Source organism: Mus caroli, chromosome 1 (assembly GCF_900094665.2).
Source record: "Mus caroli chromosome 1, CAROLI_EIJ_v1.1, whole genome shotgun sequence".
NCBI classification, from domain to species: Eukaryota; Metazoa; Chordata; class Mammalia; order Rodentia; family Muridae; genus Mus; species Mus caroli.
The window spans coordinates 175,255,860-175,278,266 of NC_034570.1; the positions used below are offsets into that span (position 1 = coordinate 175,255,860).

Below are 22,407 nucleotides of genomic sequence, written 5' to 3' on the forward strand. Positions count from 1 at the left end.
GACTACAGAGTTGCCTTATTATAGTGATCTGATGTTATTCTGCTTTAGATGGCGCTATGGTGCTTAGTCTCTTACAGAAATGACACTTGAAACTCTTACTGTCTCTATTCCTTCGAATGGATCTCTCCAGCGGCGCAGAACTAAATACCAAATTACCTTAGATCTTTATTTATAAGCCTCCCAGGATCTTCCCTCATTTCTAAGACTGCTAGATTTAAAGATTACTTTCAGAACGTGTCTGCCGTGTTTTCTTCAGTTTCTTTTACCTGCCAGTCATTATTTGGGGGAAGGAAATCTTAAATCTTCTGTGTCTGTTGGTTTGTAATTTGTTTTTTCACTTTTCTTTAAACTTTACATGATAGTTACATAGTAAAGAAGTGAACAGATAAAAAGACTTAACAGATGAAACATTCGTAAATGCAGTAACAAAGAAAACCACTTAGTGTTCCTGTGCTGTTACTTATTTTATTTATGATGTTACTATATATTTCAGTATGTACATGAAGATGTTTGTTGCAGGTTATTGACCCAGTGGCTCCAAGGTATGTTGCATTACTGAAGAAGGAAGTCGTCCCAGTGAACGTCCTGGATGCGCAGGAGGAGATGAAGGAAGTAGCCAGACACCCCAAGGTTACCTTGCATTGTAATCACTGTAATACCTTCAGAGAGGAGCATGGCTTTGAGATATTTTCTATTTTCAATTATCTGTCAAGCTTTCATACCAATTGGAGCAAATCTTAGTGTGGGTTTTGTACTGAAGTTATTTATGTTACTGGCTGTGCCCAGCACATGACAGTGTTAGATTCAGTCAGCACTTACTTCCTCGTGGACAGAGACAAGTTGTTACGGTGTGCAGAGTGCTTTTCCTTCTTAGAGTCATTCTGAAGCTGAGGTGCTGCAATTCATGTTCTTATACTTTTGGTTGTGAGCCTAGCCTTTAGCGGCTGAGCCATCTCTCCAGCCCTGCAATTCATATTCTTAACTGTGTGGAAGCTATGGCACCTCTTCATTCATCATAACACTGTTGTCATTCAGTCGTTAGACTCAATAACACACACACCACACGCACGCACGCACACACACGCGAGAGGGGTTGCTAATCGATAAGTAGCTGTAATAGTAAAATAAAACCCCAACTGTTTTTAAGGTCTTGAAGCTTCATTTGTTTCTTCATCATCTAAAGTAAACGTCATTATTATAAACCGTTACTTTTCAAACTCAGGCTAAAATGAGGACAAGACTGAATCACAGCAGACGACGGGCACCATGCTCCTCTTCTCTCCAGAAGGGCTCAGGGACTACTTACATTTGCAAATACAGTTTTTCATCTCATGTTTTTGAGATTATATCATTTCCCTTTTCCTCTCTCCAAAGCCTCACATAAACCCTGCCTTGCTTCTTCAAATTCATGGCCTCTTTTTTTCATTAATTGTTGCTGTGTACATGTATACATATACATGTGTGGGTGTGTGTAAGTGTGAAAGTATGTGTTTCTGAAAACATAAATACAACCTGCTCATCCATATTATGTCACTTGTGTATGCGTGTGTGCGTTTGCATGTGCATGTGCTCTTTAGGGAAGTCTATTTCTCCCCCTCAGCATGTCTTAGCTGCCCTCAGTTCCTTGTCTATGGCTGAGGCCCTGTGAGCTTTCCCTCTTCCACATCAGCATGTCTGTTGTACCATTCTTGTTCAGCTCATGTTTACACAGTAGTGTCGGTGACACTTCCTGGGTGTAGGAGAAACAATCTCACAGCAGACTCCCCGTTTCCCTGGCTCTTAGAATCTCACCGTNCTCTCTCCCGCAGTGATCTCTGAGTCTTGGGTGACTGAGTTGTGCTGTAGGCGCATCAGTTGGGACTGGGCTCTGCATTTTGATTCACTGTGGTTCTCTGTAAGAGAAGGTTCCTGGATGAAGAGTGAGAACTAACTTANCTTTGAGTACAAGAACAAACCTTTAGAATGTGCCTGGGGAATATGCTAGGTTAGCAGTGTCTCAGTTGTAGGTTCTCCAGGTAGCTGGCTAAGTTCCTAGTATCAGAATGACTTCCCTCTTGTTGAGTGGTCCTTAGGTCCAATTAGAGAGAGCTGCTGGTTACTGCCAAGGACTGTGTGCCACTAGTGCACCCCAGGGTTAGCATCCCATTCTGCTTACTATTGTGGTTCTTTAGCATTGTAGGTGGGTAACTGTTGGTTGTTTGCTTCCTCTGAAAGCTTACATGGCACCTTCTGTGCCTTGAAACCTGTCCACAGGGGGGCCTTCCAGGTCAGTTCTAACGGGGCTCTCTATCTCAAGTATATATGGTGTCGGCAGCAATAGGAATCTACCTCTAGGGACTGGCAGTGAGGGCAGTGGTCAGTAACATTGGATGCTAGGAGTCTCTTGGACAGTTCTGTCCTACAACTCAAAAGGCAGCTTCCCATGCCTGCTCTTGGGTTTTGTTAGGTAGACAGAGTGTACGATTCCTTAGGATCTTTTCCGATGTCTTTACTCCTCCTCCTCCCCACAGCCCTCCCCATTTTTCCCATTTCTACTTTCTTTTCTTTGGGTGTGTGTGGGGGATTCGAGACAGGGTTTCTCTGTGTAGCCCTGGCTGTCCTGGTATTCACTCTGTAGACCAGGCTGCCTCAAACTCAGAAATCCGCCTACCTCTGCCTCACAAATGCTGGGATTAAAGGTATGTGCCACCACTGCCCGGTCATTTCTACTTTCTTTAGCCTCTTTTTATCCTGCAGTGGGCCTTTGTTCTTTCCCTGGTCTCTGCAGATCACTTCAGATTATGTACTCATGTCTAGAGGGAGATATGGAGCTAGGACCTTCAGATGAGAGAGGTATCTTTTTAGTCTTTCTCTCTCTATCATGAGAGACACGTGTGAAGCAGGATTGTTTGACTACCTGCACGTACATGGTATTTGCTCAGAATTTGTCTTTAAAACACAAAGCTTCATACTTTTCTGCCAAATTGTCATCTGCTGTCTGATAGTGTTCCGTGAGAATGGCTGTTCCTCCTTGTATAGAAAAGCAGTGAGACTGAAGATTGTGGGGCACATTCTGGTTGTGGGGTCAGTGCTATGCCTTTAGCCCTGAAATCAGTGGTTGCTTTAGACTAAGGCTTTTTAGACAGGCTGCCAGGTGTAACTGTTGTAGTGATTGGGTCCTGTATCAGAGATAGGCTTCGGAGTGTGGGTTTTCTACTTTGAGTATGGGCCAGTGTAACGAGTGTGTATTGCTTAAGTTCAAAGGATAGAATTGGGAACTCAGGTAAAACTTGCTTGCCCTTCCTAGTTTGGCACAAACACATCGAATCTTTGTTTGTTTAAAGAGCACAGTGTGAGGTGGAAGAACTTACATGCTGCAGTCAGGGTGCCGTCGTGTGTCGCTTAACTCACATCTTGTTTTCTTTTGGTCATTCAGAATCCTGATGTTGGTTTGAAGCCTGTATGGTACAGTCCCAAGGTTTTCATAGAAGGGGCCGATGCAGAGACTTTCTCAGAGGGTGAGATGGTCACATTTATAAACTGGGGCAACATCAACATTACTAAAATACACAAGTAAGAGTTTTATTTTTCAACTATGTGGGGAAATCTTTCATTTTTATTCATGAATTAAACATTATCTAATTCAGACCCTGATTGAAGTCCTTGACACTGGTGCTCCTGACTAATAGTAAATATGCCCAAGTGGAGACAATGACAATTTGGTTTTTTAGATTCATGCATTTTTATTTTACACATGTGAGTATTTCGCTTGCATGAATGTGTATGTGTGCTGTGTGTGTGCTTAGTAGCCCCGGGAATCAGAAGAGGGCATCGGATGATCTATAACTAGAGTTATAGCTAGTTCTGAGCTGCTCATCCGTTTAGACATTAGAAAAATGGCTTGTTGTTTTGTTTGTTGATAGCATCTTATCTAATAATTGCTCAAGGATCTTTGGGATAGGATATTTTGTATATGTAATATTTATATATTTTATTCTCAGTCAAACATTTAAAGTAGATCGACCAGTGTTAATGATGAATTTTACTTTCTAGTTATTATTGTGTGTAGCAGATTTTTACAGCATTGAAATTTACTATGTTTAAGATTCATATAAGTTCTGAAACCTTAATTATGTAGTCAATAACATACATTTGCGAGTAATTGTTAACCGAAGCATTGAAGGCTTATAGTGGTTTAATAGCCCAGGTGACAATAAATTGCTGAGTGTGTTTATTTTCTTCAATAGATGTGTATAGATCTGTCGTCCAGTGAATTACTAGTATTCTCAGTGTAGTTTGTGGCATTCATATAACTAATGTCTGTCACATATAGTTGTTTGATTGGAATTTTTTTCCAAAGAGAATTCTTTATTCACTTACTACAGAATAATAATACATTTCTAGCAGTTTACTTTCTTTTTTTGTTTTAATACTTTTCAATCTTTTATAGAAATGCAGATGGAAAAATTATATCTCTGGATGCAAAATTGAATTTGGAAAACAAAGACTACAAGAAAACCACCAAGATCACTTGGCTTGCTGAGAGCACACACGCTCTCCCGATCCCTGCCGTCTGTGTCACTTATGAGCACTTGATCACAAAGCCAGTGCTGGGAAAAGATGAGGACTTCAAGCAGTACATCAACAGAGACAGTAAGGTAACTGGAAGAGACCCGGTCTCCTCTCTTACACAGATGTTAGCATTCTGAAAGCTAAGTTGAAGTGATTTAGTTTCTTAGGTAAACTAGAAAGGACTTGTAGAATTTATTAAACTATAACGATGTACCTGGGCCTGCTGGCTCATGGCAGTAATCTCAACATGTGGGAGGGTGAGGCAGGAAGATTGTGAGTTCATGGCTAGCGTGTGCTACATAGTAAAATTGTCCTGAAAAGCAGATAGCCTAGCATGTACAAGACCCTGGGTTGAACTTCTATACTGAAACAAAATAAATGGAAACAAACAAACACAAAATGTAAAGAGCCCGGCAGTGATGGCGCACGCCTTTAATCCCAGCACTCGGGAGGCAAGAGGCAAGCGGATTTCTGAGTTCGAGGCCAGCCTGGTCTACAGAGTGAGTTCCAGGACAGCCAGGGCTACACAGAGAAACCCTGTCTCGAAAAACCAAAAAAAAAAAAAAAACCAAAAAGCTGTAAAGAATCATGTTCACACTTTATAAATGACTGGTGAGATGCAGTGAGGTTAAGTAACTTGCTTAACGATAAAGCGTAGAGGTGGATTCACCTTGGCTCCTGCTTGCTTGCAGAACCTTCCAGCTGCCTTTCCTGTTTATTTTAAGAGATTCCTTTCACGAGGTTGCGAGTTGAATTATACACAGGTTTCCTAGAGCTACAGTTCATCAATGTTACTTTAAAACTGTGCTGAATGCCATAGCCTGTAATCCTAGCATTCCTGAGGCTGAGACGGGAAGATCGCTAGATCCAGGTTAGCCTTGGCTTCATGGTGAGAGGTCTCAAAGCAAAGCAAATGCCAGCTGGTGAGAATACTCACTGTGCTCAGGAATCCTCTGGTTTCTGCCCCCTCCGCACTGAATTCCAAGTGTCCATTCCCACAGCAAGCATCTTCATGTGGGTTATGGCGATCCCACTCGGGTTCTGTGCTTTCAGGGCAAAGGGTTTACCGAGTGAGCCAGTTACCCAGCCCTCGAGTAGTAAACTTGTGTTTTAAGTGAGCGTATTCCAGCTGTTGGAATACTGCTGTGTTTACAGTTCCCTTAGTGCTCTGCAGTGAGAAGTACATTGGATTCTGTATCATTTCACAGCATGAAGAGCTAATGCTAGGAGATCCTTGCCTTAAAGACTTGAAGAAAGGAGACATCATACAGTTGCAGAGGAGGGGATTCTTCATCTGTGACCAGCCGTATGAACCTGTCAGGTAGACATTGGTGACCTTTGTGTGTGTTTTATGCTCTTGAGGATTGATCCTGCAGTCTCATAAGCAGGCGTTCTACTCAGCTGCCTGTTAGATAAATGAGTATAACAACCAAACAAAATGTTTGAAATTCTCACAGTGATTAACTCAAAAGTTGAGCCTGACTAAAATACTGTATCTGATAAATTTCTGCTGTTCAATTTGGCCCTCTATGTTTAATATTTCAGATGAGTAATTAATAAGTAGCGCACACTGGATGCTAATAAGTTTCTAAAGTGAGTGAAGCAACTTCCAGTTCCCCGGGGGATGTAACTCCTAAGAGCAAGTGCTGGAAGCAGCGAGATGTTGAAAACAATGCCCCGCCCCCCCAGGCCCCCTAAGTGCTGGAGGTAACCCGTGGGTACAGGTTGATGATAGCTGGTGTGGCTTTGTGCTGCTGTGAATCAGCACCCTTTACTCCCTTCTCTATGCAGAGGAAAGAGCTTGCTCAGAACCAGTTAGGTTAGACTCTCAGATAAGATTAGTCTCTTTGGATCAAACAGACCCCCTTTTAGATTAGTACAGGAGGGATCAAAACTGAATAAATCATACCCACGCTTAGTTAACTGGCATTACCACAAGAACGCACTGTGGTTTGAAAAGCATTAACTGTGTATCATTGAATTTGTCTAGTCATTCACCTTTAATTGCTATTTAGATAATTTTGTTCAAGTAAACTTTTGACTGTCTTCTTTTTAGCCCATATAGTTGCAAAGAAGCTCCTTGCATCTTGATATACATACCTGATGGGCACACAAAGGAAATGCCAACATCCGGATCAAAGGAAAAGACCAAAGTGGAAATCTCAAAAAAGGAGGTAAATGTTGACTTATACAGAGAGCTTGGGATTGGAGGGTTTGGAATGTATCTCTTTAGACATGGTTGTCTTTGCTTTTGAGATTCTGAGATTGAAGAAGACAGGAAGTGCTGTTTTTCTGGTTTTTGTTTTGCTGTTTGTTTCTATCACCATTCCTATAAGATTTTAAAACATTTTGGAGAATTTTTTTTTAAGATTTATTTTTATATGAGTACACTGTAGCTATCTTCAGACACACACCAGAAGAATCCATCAGATCCTATTACAGATGGTAGTGAACCACCATATGGTTGCTGGGAATTGAACTCAGGACCTCTGGAATTGCAGTCAGTGCTCTTAACCGCTGAGCCATCTCTCCAGCTCTACATTTTTTATTATATTTTATTTTTTTAACCTACACTTTTTAAAAGTAATTTTATTATATCAAAAACTAAGATAGCCTAGACGCACAGAGCATTTGGGGGCCCCCCCTCCCTGCAGTACATCCTCTCTCTCATCCTTTCTCTCTTCCTTCTTTTACTCTGTTATTTTTTAACAGGATTCTTGTTGTTTGTACTTTTCTATCCCAACTACCTTGTATAAAAGAGCTCTCTCCTGTCATTAAAGGTCTGAAAAGCAGAAAGGAAAGGAGGTACTTAGAGTTAGCAGTGGCAAGAGTCCCTTTGCCTGTAGATGGTGGGCGATCTTACTTAGTGTCATTTAGACCACGGCTGTGACCACCAAAGGCTAAACTGAGCTGAACATCTCAAGTGATTCATTCACCTGGGTATCTATTGATGGTGGCTCTGTGATAGATGCGGCCTCCAGAGCATGGAGGCCACTTGTGTTAGCAGCTCAGACCTACAGAAGTGATGGTCTGGAAGAAAAGAAGCAGAACAACAACAAATCAGAAGTGTGTGCTCAGTAGGCAGAGGAGGGGCAGCATTGCCTTCATGTTAGCCTGGAAGATCTCAGAGTCCAATCTGCCGCTTCCCAGGTTCATGGCAAGAGACTCACTTCTAGGAAGAAGGAATTTTAAAGAATGCATATATAGATATGGTTAGAAACCACAAACCCTAAGACAAATTCAAGAACAGTTGATCATCAATATTGTAGTGAGAGATTTCTGCAGTCCTAATGGTTTCTTTTTGATGTATAGATCCTTGGAGATATTTGCCTCCAGTAGAAACTATTAATATCAAAATTGAAATCTGATCTAGGGCTTTTTGATGCATGGAGTGTGTGTGTGTGTGGGGGGGGGGCATCTCAGAGTTCTTTGCTGATGAGTAAACTGAGGCTTAGCTCAGAGTTTAAGGAACGGTAATGGTAATGCTGAAGGTCTGCTCAATGACTTTTTACAGACTTATTTTTTTCGTCAACCTAAATGGGTTAAATGTACTTAATCTTTCTGATAGCATACATGATTATTTCATGTTGCTTCCTTCTCTGTCATGTGCTGTAATGGTGATTTGTTCTTGACTGAATGGATGTATTATACTTTGGTCTCCTCAAGATAAAGATACAGGCTCCTGTGGATCCTCTTACCTCCTCCGGGGTTTTTGATGGCGAAACAGTCTGCTTTCTTCTTCCTTTGTCTGCTGCTGCCATTGCTGTGGGATAAAGATTTTAGGTGCGAGCTGATCCATCTGTGCTTTTGAAGGAATTGAAATTAAAAGTTTTATTAACTATGATGAAATAGTAAGTTTTATATAAGCTTGTAAAGATGTTTAACATGAATTAATACTTTACTTTTGGCTTTCTGCATTGGTAGACAAGCTCTGCTCCTAAAGAAAAACCAGCACCTGCTGTGAGTTCTACTTGTGCTACAGCTGAGGATTCCTCCGTCCTCTACAGCAGAGTGGCGGTGCAGGGGGATGTGGTTCGTGAATTGAAAGCCAAGAAAGCACCAAAGGAAGAAATAGACGCAGCTGTGAAGCAGCTTTTGACTTTGAAAGCTGAATATAAAGAGAAAACTGGGCAGGAGTATAAACCTGGGAACCCCTCTGCTACAGCAGTACAGACTGTTTCTACAAAGTCATCATCAAACACTGTGGAAAGTACATCTTTATACAATAAAGTCGCTGCCCAAGGGGAGGTGGTCCGAAAGCTGAAAGCGGAAAAGGCTCCTAAGGTCAGTGTGCTGGAGTCACACGTGCGGCATGAGCAAGCCCTTCTCCCATGAAGCAGACTCTAGGCTCCCTGCTTAAATACTTTTGAGCTAGAAATCATCATTTATTACTGCCTGAGGCTGCAGAATGACTCAGGTCATAAGTATGCATACTGCTTTTGCAGAAGAGCTAAATTTGTCCTCCAGTCCCCATGTCAAGCCTTTTACAACTCTTCTTCTATCCAGCTCCAGGCAGACCCAGTGTTGCAGTCTCAGTGTGCAGCTGCACTCGTGCGCAGACCTGTCCATAGATAGATGGAGACATACATACATACATATATACATACTCTTACACATACAAACAAACAATTAATAGAAAAATCTTTTTAAAATGGAAAAACATTTAAGTGTTTAAAAAAAGCCCTCACAGTTCATAGGGGTGAGGGACATTGTGATGTGAGTGTGACCTGTGTGACACCTTGAGTGGTTATGAGATGGATTTACAGCCCAGAGTAATGCGGAGGGAAGAAGGCGCTTCTTATTTTTTTTTTTTTAATACTTTTTATTAGGTATTTTCCTCATTTACATTTCCAATTCTATCCCAAAAGTCCCCCATACCCTCCCACCCACTCCCACTTTTTGGCCCTGGCGTTCCCCTGTACTGAGGCATATAAAGTTTGCAAGTCCAGTGGGCCTCTCTTTCCAGTGATGGCCGATACATATGCAGCTAGAGACACGAGCTCCGGGGGGTACTGGTTAGTTCCTATTGTTGTTCCACCTATAGGTTTGCAGATCCCTTTAGCTCCTTGGGTACTTTCTCTAGCTCCTCCATTGGGGGCCCTGTGATCCATCCAATAGCTGACTGTGAGCATCCACTTCTGTGAAGAAGGCACTTCATAAGGGTATTTAAAATACTCCTTGTAGGCTGGAGTATAGCTCAAAAACTTTTTTGTTTAAATAAGGTCTCTGTGTGTACCCTGGCTGTCCTAGAACTTATTAAATAGATAGGCTGGCCTTGAACTCGCAGAGATTCATCCGCCTCTGCTTCCAGACTGATGGGACTAAAGGTATGAGCCATGACACCTAGAGGTATCACTCAGTTTAGAGACTGTTTAATAGGCATGAAGCTTGGAATGACCCCCAGCATCTCTCTCTCTCTCTCTCTCTCTCTCTGTCTCTGTCTCTCCCTCACTCACTCACTCAGTTCTGAAGTAATAGAAGCCTTTTACAGATGACAGAGTTCTCAAAAGGCTGTACTGACTGTGGAACTGAGATTCTTGCTCTTTGTGCATTAGAAGTTTTAGAAGTCTTGTTAAAACACGAGGACCATGGCCTCTCTTCTCTATGCTAAAGGAAACCCATGGTATGCAGAGCGACATCCTGCCTTTTGTATTACTGTGTTTCTCATCTCTGACCAAATAACCTGACAGGCAATCCATGGGGGAAAGGCTGTCCTCACTCACAAGTCAGGCATGCAGTCCACCATAGATCAGGACAGGCAAGAGTGTCTCACGGATCTGCTGATGGAATTTATTCACTTTCTTCATGGGCTTGAAGCAAAGAAAGGAGATACAGGCACTGGCCTGGCATTCTGTCCTTCATTTATTCTGGACCCCCAGCCGCTGGGATGGTGGCACCCATCTCAGCATTCATATCCTTCAGTTTATCCTCTCTTCAAACACCCTACAGACATCCAAAGCTGTGTCTCCTAGGTGATTCTAAATGCAGTTAAATTGGCAGTGAAGAGTAACCCTCACGGTATTTTAGTTGTGCCCAAATAATTGTTCAGGTGGTGTTGCTGCTGGCCCAAGGATTGAAGAGAGCCACCATGTCTGGCTCTGGGTTTGGTCTTGTTGTTTGTTTGTATGGCAGATGTTCTTAGTTCCTCTAGTCAAAAGTGTTTTGAGACATGTCATCAGCCACTAAAGCCAGTCACAGAACAGAATCATGTGACTCACCCATCCTTTGAGTGGCCCTGAAGATAGCACAGGTTTTTAAACTGGCCACTAAACTTGCCTGTGAGATCTTATCCACGTGGATGTTTGTTCTTGGCACCAGTGATGTGGTTGCTGGACTTGCTGAGGGAACTCGTGGTTTGGGGAACAGAATGGGAAAGGGTTAGGGAGGGGTGGGATGTAAGGCCCAGGGGATGGAAGAGCAAGGGCCAAGGGGAGTCAGCATTCCAGAGGCAGGTACAGGCCGTGAACTCTGTTATTCTGCACGGCCCTGCAATGCCTGAGCCTTCCAGGTCCAACAGAGGCAGAGAGAGCTATTTCTAATTTTTTTTAAAAAATTACATTCATTCATTATGTAGTTTCTGAATAATTTAGACAGTAACCATAAATGGCGAAGGCATATGAAGCACTAAACTTTAGATTCTACAGCCCAGTTTAGCAAAGTATGAAATGTTAATGGAACACTGCTAGCCACAGTCAGTAGTCTGTGCTGTCTCTGTCTATTCCACGCTGTGGAGTTAGGAAGTTGAAGTGGAGACTCACAGAGCCTGACTCCTGCCCAGGAGCAGAGGGTTTAGCAAACTAATTGGGCTCTGCCCTGCTGTTCTAACTGGTGGAGTCATGACTTCTTTGGAGATATTTCTTATGGAGTTTACTAATTCAAATAAACAGATTTCTAATTAGAAGATAGTATTTTTTTTTAATCCTGTGACCTTTGAATTTGCTAATTTCAGTATCTTCTAAACACAGGCCACAGGCTTTACCATCCCCACTCTTTCAGCAGAAACATTGCTGGTTGTGATTGGCATTGGCTCCTCCCCACCAAGTTGAAACCTCTGCTCTGGGGAGTTGTTTCTTATGAATGCGTGTGGTTATTGTGTGCTAAAGAGAAGAGGTGAAGTTTTTTAGAGGAAAAAAAAAAAAAAAAAAACGACGTTTTAGCTGTTTTGAAAAGTTCTCAGCATTTAATAGCTAGGGGAACTAGATTTCTCTTTTTGATGGTCCCACCATTCTCCATGTTGAACTGCTTCCACCTGGTGGCTGCTGCAGAAATAGCACTTCACATATTTAAATTCTAAATGAGCAGAGATGAGGGCTTCTATTTTTTTCCATTTTCTCCCAGTCTTGAATTAAAATTTTAAGATCATTTTTGAATAACTTAGATTCAGCCTGAAACATTCAGAGAAATTTTGTGTGTGTTATTTATGTCATCATTTGTCCACATCAATGACTATCTAGAATTTTATTTGTGTAGTTGTATTTCATAAGCTCAAAACAATCTTTGCCCATTACGAACTTAACGTCTAGTAGCTCTGGAAGTACGTACATCATACAGTGTCACTCAGCAGCTTCTTCTTAGTCTAGAAACAAGTTAAAAGGCTGCTTTCCACATTCTTTATATTATACACTGCCAGGGACACCCAAATAATACATAATACGCATGTTCATACACAGTGTTTGTGTGTGTGAAGGTGCTAGATGTTGCTCCTGTATCTCTGTCTACCTCACTTTTTGAGATGGGGACTTACCAAAGCTGGAGCTTACTGTGGCTGGAATGTGAGTGGTGAGCCCTGAGCACATTCACACCAGTGTTGATGAGCTGACGATGCTGTGAACTCTGTAGTCAGGATTTCGAGACATGATTACTGCCTGCCTATCTAGATGACCTGTAGGTGAGAATGAGGATTATGTTCCTTGTAGGACACTTAGCATGGCATCTGGCGTAGCCCAAATTTGACTTGAAGTGATAAAGCTTTTTGTTAGTAATTCTAGTTTTCCTCAGAAACTTTTACAGCTGTTTTCTAAGTCATCAGGGAAAATTTCATGGTGATAATTATACATATAATCTTGGTAGAGTATCTCATTCAATAATATAATAGATTATTTACCTTAATCTTCTTTTCTATAATATTTCTAATTGTCAAACAGAAATTTTTCCTTAAGAAACTGTACCATTTAACTTCAAACTGAAGTGAATGTTTAAACTTTATTTTAATGTTATTATTAAAGAGTACTAGAGAAAGAGAGTATGTGTGAGTGTGTATGTGTGAGTACGAGTGTGTTCTATAAGTGATCAGACACAGCTGTGGGAGTCAGTTCTCTCTTGGGTCAACTTGGGTTATTGGAACTTCTTTCAAAAAGTATATTGTAGACATATTTACAAGGGTGTCCTTTTTTTTCTTCTTCTTCACATTTTCATTCTTTTTTTTGTTTTTTTGAGACAGGGTTTTTCTGTATAGCTCTGGCTATCCTGGAACTCACTCTGTAGACCAGGCTGGCCTCGAACTCAGAAATCCGCCTGCCTCTGCCTCCCGAGTGCTGGGATTAAAGGCGTGCGCCACTACTGCCCGGCACACCTTTTCATTCTTTTAGCTGACAGTGTAACCTTGCCTTCCTTTTCCCTGCCTTTCCTTCCATTTCCTTCTTCATTTCTCCAACCATGGATTCCCCTCCTGTTCTCATTCCTTCTTTAACTGTGACATTTTTCTAAAGAAAGGAATTCTATTGGGAAATAACTGTAATTCTGAAGTGATGGCAATAATGGTCAGGTTGGGAGTACACGCAGCCTTCCCTGATCTTCCCTGTTCACCCACACCCCTAACCCTTTTTTCCTGGGTCATGGTTACACTGTATAGCCCAAGGCTAGTCTTGGACTCAGGATTGCTCTGCCTCAGTTTCCACAGACTGGAATTAGACTGTCAGCACCAGCTCTCCTAGATTCTTTCTGTGCATTTACTCCTACTTGATTGTTCCTGGGATCACAGAGTGTAAAGTTTGTAGGGAAAAAAACAGAGTAGCCCGAGAAGTGTACTGCCATCTTCTGGATGCAGGGTCCTTGCGGCTGCTGCAGTACTGCTCCTGCATGACTGGGCTGTGAGCCAGTCTTAACTGTATTCCTTGGCTCCTGTGGCATTTATTATTCTGTTAGTCTATGCAGTGCTGTGCTGTATCCGTGAAAGTTGAGAGGCATAGCGCTGAACAGGGAGGCACTATTTCTTCACTGTTTGGTTGATGTCTTGAGGTTCTCCATCAGATGTTAGTTTGTGGTGGTAGCTTGAGGTGGGACATCCTGCTTGTCCTTCCCCTGTGCTGCTGTCTGTCTTCTGTCGTAGAGTGTCAAGTATCTCCTTGATGAGGATGTCATTTCTTCTATGTTGAATTATCAGATATTGAAATTTTCAGGTATGCATGTAAGTTGAGACTTCATCATACTTTATTTCTTTTTAAGTTTTGAAAGTGGTCTGTAAGAGTGATTTCAGACCTTCATCAGATAACAAAACTAGAGAGTGCACAGAGCTCTTAGCATGGTATTTCCATGTTATCTGCTCATATCCTTCCATGTATTTGTGTGCTGAAAATCCTCTCTGGATTCCTTACAATAGCTAACACGCTATACACAGTTGTCCTGCTTAGGAAGTGATAATGAGGCGCCTGTACATTTTCAGAATAGAGCAGTGTTTGCCACATGCAGCTTTTAATACAGAAGATAGAGTTTGCTCAGCTGAACCTTTGAGAGGCTTTTATAAAGAACTCACTAGTCTAAGTTATTTTCTTTCCCTACCCACTTTTTTTGGTGGGGGTTTGTATTATGATACAATTGTTTGTTTTCAAATAATTTTCATCTTTGAGTACTTGTTCTCTGGATATAGATGGCTAAGTATATTTTGATATGATTAAATTCTTTGAAATGACATTGAAATATTCATAGATGTTCTGAGATACTTCTCTTCCTCTTTTTTTTTTCAGGCTAAAGTAACTGAAGCTGTAGAATGTTTACTGTCCCTGAAAGCTGAGTATAAAGAAAAAACTGGGAAGGAGTATGTACCTGGCCAGCCCCCAGCATCTCAGAACTCACATTCAAATCCTGTCAGTAATGCTGAGCCTGCTGGAGCAGAGAAACCAGAAGCCAAAGTGCTGTTTGACAGAGTGGCTTGTCAAGGAGAAGTAGTTCGAAAACTGAAAGCTGAAAAGGCCTCTAAGGTCAGTGTGGGGTTTCCTTTGTGGTCCTGTTTTCTACATAGCCATGTGTATCTAGTGACTGCTATTAAGACAGTGAGCACACTGCATAGATCATCTGTTTTCTGTACTCTAGGCTCATTTTGTCTCTTTTATAACCTTTCACTTATTTTCTTAGTGCATTTTAACCTATTGTGTCTACAAACTGTTGCCATTAACTAATTGTTCATTAACCTCGTAAATATGGGTGTGGCATTTGTTAACATCCGCCAGGACTGTAACTTGTGCTGCCTGATGTCCTCCTTTGTCCCCCTTTGTTACACTGCAGGATCAAGTGGATTCAGCGGTACAAGAACTTCTTCAGCTGAAGGCACAGTACAAGTCGCTGACAGGAATCGAGTATAAGCCTGTGGCTGCTACTGGGGCAGAAGACAAAGATAAGAAGAAGAAAGAAAAAGAAAATAAATCTGAAAAGCAGAACAAGCCTCAGAAACAAAATGATGGCCAAGGGAAAGACTCTTCCAAAAGCCAAGGCGGTGGGCTGTCATCAGGTGGAGCAGGAGAAGGGCAGGGGCCTAAGAAACAGACCAGGTGCTGAAACGTGTTTTTGAATGACTTCAGTTCTAAAGAGATTTTTGTTTTTAAAATTTGCAAATGTTGGTTTAGTATCATCAAGACAGAATGCTCGTATTACATTGTCAGCAGATAACTTTTATTTGATGTTAAAAATAGGCAGCACGTCGCCTGCTCACCTTAGACTTAGAAGTCACTATAGCTTTCCACCTGTTGTTTCCCACCAGGGAAATGAATCGCTCACCACTGTCACCGGTTGAGTATCTGTCTTAGCTGTTCCGTTGTTGTGGAGAGATAGCATGACCGGAGCAGCTAACAGAAGAAGGAGTTAGTTAGGGCTTATGGTTTCAGAGCATTCGAGCTCATGACCATCTTGGCAGGGAACATGGCGGCAGGTGCCAGGCAGGCACTGGAGCAGAGCAGCAGGAGCTGAGCACTTACTTCTTGATCTGCAGGCAGAAGGAGAAACAGACTGTGCCTACCATGGGCTTTTGAAATCTCAGAGCCCAAACCCAGTGACGACACACGTCCTAGTCCTTCCTAAACAGTTTACCAAGTAAGAACCCGACTTTAAATACCTGAGTCCACATGGGATTCTCAGCTCCTGCGCCTAAACAAACGGTGCAGAGTGCAGAAAGCTCTGAAGCCTGGAGCTATTACAGTCCCAGATACACTGCGATACCCGAAACTAGTACTAGTGTGGTGTGTGTCTCCTGAGAGAATAGCTGTAAATAAACATAAATATTCCTTTCAGCAGCAGCTTGAAGACACATTGCTTTGTGTGTTTTTTCTTCTCAAGCAGATGTTTTTCATAAGAAATGAGTAAGAGTTTTGTTCCCAAGACGATTTTGAAGTTGGCAGTTTAAATATAAAATAGCTGGTTTAGAAACCAGACAGTGGAATGTATGTCCTTTTTCAGTGTTTTTCTGTCTGTGTGAACAGTGTGACAGGCTTCCTGTCATGGCTTCTTTGGAAATAGTTTAATGCTATTACTGAGGTGGTTTGGATTTTAGATTTTTTTTTTAGCTATAGATTAAATTTAGCTACCTCCCATGTTCATGTACCGTCTCCTTATTGGACACAGAATCTACTCCTGGTTTTGTGTATTGACTCAGCTCAGTAACAGTATAGAATAGTTGGCAAGAGTTAGAACCAAGCTTTCTATGTAGCTCAGGCCTGCCTTGAACTCAGTCTTTCTGCCTCATCATTGCTTTTGCGATTATAAATGAGCATACCCCGTGCCCAACTAAGGTTGAGGCTTTGCCGAAAGAAGTACTGTCTGGAACAGGAATTGAGGGGTGGGTAGGAAATCTAGGACCAAAGAAAGGGTCTTTCACTTCTAGGCAAGTATTCTACTCCCAACCCCAGCTCTGGTGCTGGATTAGTTGGGGTTTTCTTGGGTTTGTTTGTTTGTTTGTTTGTTTAATTTAAATGTCACTTGTTTTTACAGATATCCACCTCTGCATCTTCTGTATAGTATAGCATAAAATATAAGTGCATATTCACTTACATGTGAATATTTATTTGTGCGTGTTTAGTGGGTGACTGCTGTTGTTATTACTTTTTGCATTTAATTTCAGTGAGACACTGATCTTTTTAGCTGTTACTATCACCTCTGTTGAGATTGGCAAAAGTTTTTTCATAGCGAATATACGTGAATAGACTTTGTCTTTACCAAATATATTTTAACTGAAAAAGAATTTGCTTAAAAAATAAATAAAAGTCTTCTTTTAAAAATCATAGTTCTAACAGGTTGGCCTTGGCAGTTTTCATGGACAATGTCTGCCCAACTTCTGAAGAGCTGTTTTAATGCTCCCACTTGCCCATGATCTCAGTACTCCTGAGACGGGCAGGAAGACTGCTATAACTTTGGGCCAATCTGATGTGCACATCAAGTTATAGCCAAACAGGGACTAAGCAGTGAAACCCTCCCTGTGTTAAAAAACAAAAATTAAATTGTTTCTAGATTTAAAACATTATTATGGAAATGAATGTAAAAGATGCAAATAAATGACTGAAAATTAAGAAAACTCCCCTATTTTGAGCTTATAGTCTTATTTTCAGTTTAGCCTGCTGTGGTCTGAGTGTATTCCCAAAGTCCATATGCACTTGGTCCCCTAGTTCTTAGAGAGACTAGCATCTAATGGTGGAACCTTTCAGAGAGGAATTAAGTAAGTTGAAGTTGAAAGAATGGGATCGTGTGATGGTGTTAAATGGCTTTAGAGCAGTCACCAGCAGCAGCTTTCTCATGTCTTGCTGTGTCCTCTCATGTCCAACCCAAGATATGCCTCTAGAGGGCCCTCACCACCCACAGATGCTGGCACCAGGCAACACCAAGACCAAATAAAATAAGTTCTGGTCTTTAGATTACTTGGTCTCAGTATTTTCAGCATAAGAGCAGTTGCCAAATAAAGGATTCTTGTTTCCTTTTGCATGTCTGCAGATTGGGTCTTGAAGCAAAAAAAGAAGAAAATCTTGCCGAATGGTACTCTCAAGTGAGTATGCCTTCAGTTGGCTTTTATGTTAGCGTTTCTCAATTCTCTAGTTTGGCTTTGTGTTTAGATTCTAAAGTCTAGGGAGAAAGGTAGTCATAAACTCTGATCCCTCCTGAGCCTGTGCATGTGTGTGTTCAAGAATATGCATTTATGTGTGTATGTGCACATGTGGAGGCCAGAAGACAACTTCAGTTTACCTTCAGAAAAGCTGTTCACCTCCTTAGAGACAGATCTCTCTTTGGCCTGGGCTCACCAATCAGGCTAGGCAATCTGTACCCCAGAGACCCTTTTGTCTCTTCTTCTTTCCCCAGCATTGAAAGTACAAGTGCACCTCTCACTCCACCATGCCTGACATTTTAGGGGTCTCAGGACCAGTCTTCCTGTGTGTAAGGCAGACACCTTACCTATTCCTGTGCATCTCCCATGATGCCCATTACAGTAGCTATCGTGTATCAGATGTGGTGGCACACTCATGGCACCCCAATACTTGGAAGATGATAGCAAGAGAATTTGAGTTCCAGGTTAGCTGGCCTACATAGTGAAACTGTCTTAAAAAATAAAAATAAAAGTAGGCTGAGGATGTAGCTCAGTGATAAGTCTGCAGACTTAGAGTCCTCTGTTATGCGAGGTCTGTCCATGTAAGAAAGTCTGGCTTCCCTCCACATTAGGGAGAGTGTTTCCAAGCTGAGCATAATGGTGTAACCTGTAAGAAACTATCCTAGTCTAAGAGTGAGTTCCAGGACAACCAGAGCTACCCAGTGGAGCCCTGTTTTGAAAGACGCATACAAACAAACAAATAAATGAGGTGTGTGCCATTTCTAGGTAGGAACTTTGATTGCCACATGCTCTTGCCTTTGCAGTAGATACTGGTTCAGTATCCAAGCCTTTTCTCTTTAAAAGGTCATCACAAAGTCCGAGATGATTGAATACTATGATGTGAGTGGCTGCTATATTCTCCGTCCCTGGTCGTACTCCATCTGGGAATCCATTAAGGACTTCTTTGATGCTGAGATCAAGAAGCTCGGTGTTGAGAACTGCTACTTCCCCATATTTGTGTCTCAGGCTGCGTTAGAGAAAGAGAAGAATCACATCGAAGACTTCGCTCCTGAGGTACACGGCAGGTGTTCCTTATAAACTCAAGAGTACATCTCCAGTAGGGCTTAGTAACCAACTAAGAGAAAGGCCGGGCTACTCCTTTTTTTCTTTTTCTTTTTTCCTTTTTTCCTTTTTTTTTCCTTGTTATTTTAAAAATAAAGTCCTATTTCTTCTACCCTTATAGCAAGTTTGGTTGCTATTCATGTCCTCTGACTGGATGGTTGCCCATTTCCTTATAGTAACAGCAGCAAGAATTTGAACTTTCTTTAGTTGATGAGTAAACCTAAAAAAGTTGATGTGTACTTACGTTCTTCAAAAACAACATTAAAACTGTGTCATCAATGGTTTCTAACTTCCTAGGTTGCTTGGGTTACAAGATCAGGAAAAACAGAGTTGGCGGAGCCAATTGCCATTCGTCCTACTAGTGAAACAGGTGAGAGTGGGCCTGGAGCTCAGGAGAAAGCTCGATGAGCTGTGGTTAGATAGAGCTGAGTCTCAGTGTTTCTGATGCATAGACTCCTTTCTGGTGAAACAGAATGAAGTCTACATCTTAGACATGTTATATGTTAAGCCGTGTAATCACAGAGTTCTTTATCAGTAGGATGTAAGTCTGTCTGTCTTCTTAAAGGAACCTTATATGTTAGGTTTTCTTTTTATATGTTAGTTAAGCTGTGAGTTCATAGGGATTGGACTCCAGCTTCAAATGTATGTGGCCAAAGGGACAGTGCTGTGTTTCCTAAAGAGAACACAGCTGTTCCTCTCCTCTTTCCCTTGGAGTTTGCCATTTTGGCAAGTTACTGGATGGCTTCCATGACTAACGGGGGTTTTTCTGTTTTAAACCTCATCATCTGCTTTTGCTCAGTGTTACAACTTTTCAGAGGGAAATGTATTGAATTATTCTTGGGATTGACTATAAAATTGCAAGTAATGTCGTTGTTCATTTAGATTTCTATTCCTGTAGAGTTTTTTGTTGCTTTGTTTTTGAGTGTAGAGTTGTAATTGTAGAGTTTTGTTTTTGAGGCAGGGTCTTGCATCCAACTCTAGCTGACTGAAACCTGGTATTTTGGTCAGGCTAACCTTGAACTCACAGATACCCCATTCCCAAGTACTGGGATTAAAGGTGTGCACCAGCAGTGCAGCTTCCCTGGGGTTTTTAGAGCGCTTTCCTGCATCAGCTGGAGCGTCTGTGGGGTCTGAGGCTTTGGATCGCTGGCGTGGTGAGCTGCCTTTGCTAGTGTGCTTCTCTGCTCACACTTGTGCTGGTTTTCTATTTGCATCTTTGAAATTATTTTGACTCCAGTTTTTTGTTGTTGTTGTCTTCTTATACCAAATTAGCAGTTTTGTTTTACTGCTGGCACAAGTCAGTCATAGTTCATGGCAAGCGTTTGCTTCATTGGATGGATCTAACTACAATTCTGATTCTGATACATAGCTGAATTCAGTACTAACATTAACATCTTTAAATTTGAAGATATTTGTGAGCCAAAGAGAGGCTTAAACAGTATGAAGAATGAACAGTTTTACATGGAACACAGCATTCCTGGTATTCACCCAAGTAGATGGTACGGTAACCAACTCTTACAGACAGAGAGGTGAGGCACACAGAGCATGAGCACGTTAGGTAGATTTGTGTATCTTCAGGGTTATGTGGTTTATGAAGTAAGGAATGCCATTCAGTGAGCCATCACAGATAATGAATCAGACACACTTTAATCCATATTAGTTTATATTGTGAATTTACCTCTTGTCAGCCTTCAGGAAGAAATCAAATCATAGATGTCTCTGTTTTCTTTACTTTCAGTGATGTATCCTGCATATGCTAAATGGGTGCAGTCCCACAGAGACCTGCCCGTCAGGCTCAACCAGTGGTGCAATGTGGTGGTAGGTGCTGCACACACGCATACTTCATTTGTCACTGTTCTTCTCAGGATTTGTGGCTTTGTAGAGCATACTTTCTTTGGTTGGTCCGACCATGAAAGCAATTTTTGAAGTATTTTGGATCACAATAATTATTTTTGATTATTCATCATGTAAAGTTGCTAATAAAAACACTATTTCCTGTGCTGACTAGCTTTGTCCTCTCATCTTGCAGCGCTGGGAGTTCAAACACCCACAGCCTTTCCTCCGAACTCGGGAGTTCCTGTGGCAGGAGGGGCACAGCGCCTTTGCCACCTTTGAGGAAGCAGCTGATGAGGTAGGAACGGTCCTCTGCTATGCTCCTGTCTGCAGGCCCTGCTTTTTTATTGTATGGCTTATGCTATGTAAAACCTGTTTGAAAAGAAAGTTTATTCAAGAGCAAACAAATTTAAAAAGCTGTTTATGGTGCCGGGTGTGGCGGTACACTCCTTTAATCCCAGCACTCAGGAGGCAGAGGCAGGAGGAGCTCTGTGGTCTACAAAGCAAGTCCAGTACAGTCAGGGCCAGACAAACAAAAATACCAACAAAACATTGCTTATTGAAATTTTACTAGTAAATTTACTACTTTAAATTTTTATAGTTGGGCATGGTGGCGCACGCCTTTAATCCCAGCACTCGGGAGGCAGAGGCAGGCGGATTTCTGAGTTCGAGGCCAGCCTGGACTACAAAGTGAGTTCCAGGACAGCCAGGGCTACACAGAGAAACCCTGTCTCGAAAAAAAAAAAAAAAAAAAACCAAACAGAAAACAAACAAATAAACAAAAAATTATATGATAAACAGACTTTAGGTTGTAGCAAAATTACAGTCATGTGATTATTTTCTAAGGTGTTTTACTCTGATTGCTGTATATCGCTCAGGTATTTTTTTCCTGCATTCCAAATTTATAGACACTTACATGTTAGGCAGCTGGTTACTGTTTTGTTGAATATCTTCCTTAAGTCTCACATTGGCTTCTTTAGTCTTCCCACACGGTGGTTGTTTGAAGTGCTTTTTCACATACAAATGAGACAGTATAGATTGACAGGCCTGCAGTGAATACGCATGCTGTAAATGTTGTTACAGGTTTTACAGATCCTTGAGTTATATGCTCGAGTATATGAAGAGCTCTTAGCCATTCCTGTTGTGAGAGGAAGAAAGACCGAAAAGGAGAAGTTTGCAGGAGGAGACTATACAACCACAATAGAAGCCTTTATATCTGCCAGCGGACGTGCCATTCAGGTATTTCCGGAAGTACTGTGACTACTCGGCGACTGTAAGCACAGCCCATGGCAGTTCCAGCAGTTTTTGCCACTTTTATTAGTATTTGGACAACGGTATAGAAAATGGTATTAAGGTTTTAAAAATAAAATCACCAGTGTGTGATCTAGTAATACCTCTCCCAGTGGCGACATCACTTGGTAAAAAACAATCCACAAACCGCAGAATATTTAGCCATAAAAGGAATGAATTCTGTCATTTGCAGAGCTATAGATGAAATTGGAAATGTGTGTGTTATTGTATGATCTTAATTGTATGTGAACTCTAAGAAAGTGATTATATATAACTAACTTGATAATAGAATTGTGTTTACTTGGATGTTGGAGAGAATATGAGTTGCTCAGTAG

The 22,407-nt window shown here is 41.5% G+C and overlaps 1 protein-coding gene across 2 annotated transcripts in view; it reads left to right on the top strand.

The window, feature by feature from the left end:
• Positions 1-22,407, top strand: part of Eprs (glutamyl-prolyl-tRNA synthetase) — a 68,610-nt gene that overhangs the window by 31,546 nt on the left and 14,657 nt on the right. For both annotated transcript variants that reach the window (XM_029476049.1, XM_021177243.2), the window contains 14 exons: positions 520-630; positions 3,416-3,552; positions 4,430-4,637; positions 5,760-5,872; positions 6,608-6,725; positions 8,476-8,835; positions 14,514-14,747; positions 15,052-15,314; positions 17,740-17,791; positions 18,692-18,901; positions 19,247-19,319; positions 20,688-20,767; positions 20,979-21,080; positions 21,866-22,021. In XM_029476049.1, coding sequence (XP_029331909.1) covers positions 520-630; positions 3,416-3,552; positions 4,430-4,637; positions 5,760-5,872; positions 6,608-6,725; positions 8,476-8,835; positions 14,514-14,747; positions 15,052-15,314; positions 17,740-17,791; positions 18,692-18,901; positions 19,247-19,319; positions 20,688-20,767; positions 20,979-21,080; positions 21,866-22,021 — 2,217 coding nt within the window. The remainder of the gene's footprint in view (positions 1-519; positions 631-3,415; positions 3,553-4,429; positions 4,638-5,759; positions 5,873-6,607; positions 6,726-8,475; positions 8,836-14,513; positions 14,748-15,051; positions 15,315-17,739; positions 17,792-18,691; positions 18,902-19,246; positions 19,320-20,687; positions 20,768-20,978; positions 21,081-21,865; positions 22,022-22,407) is intronic.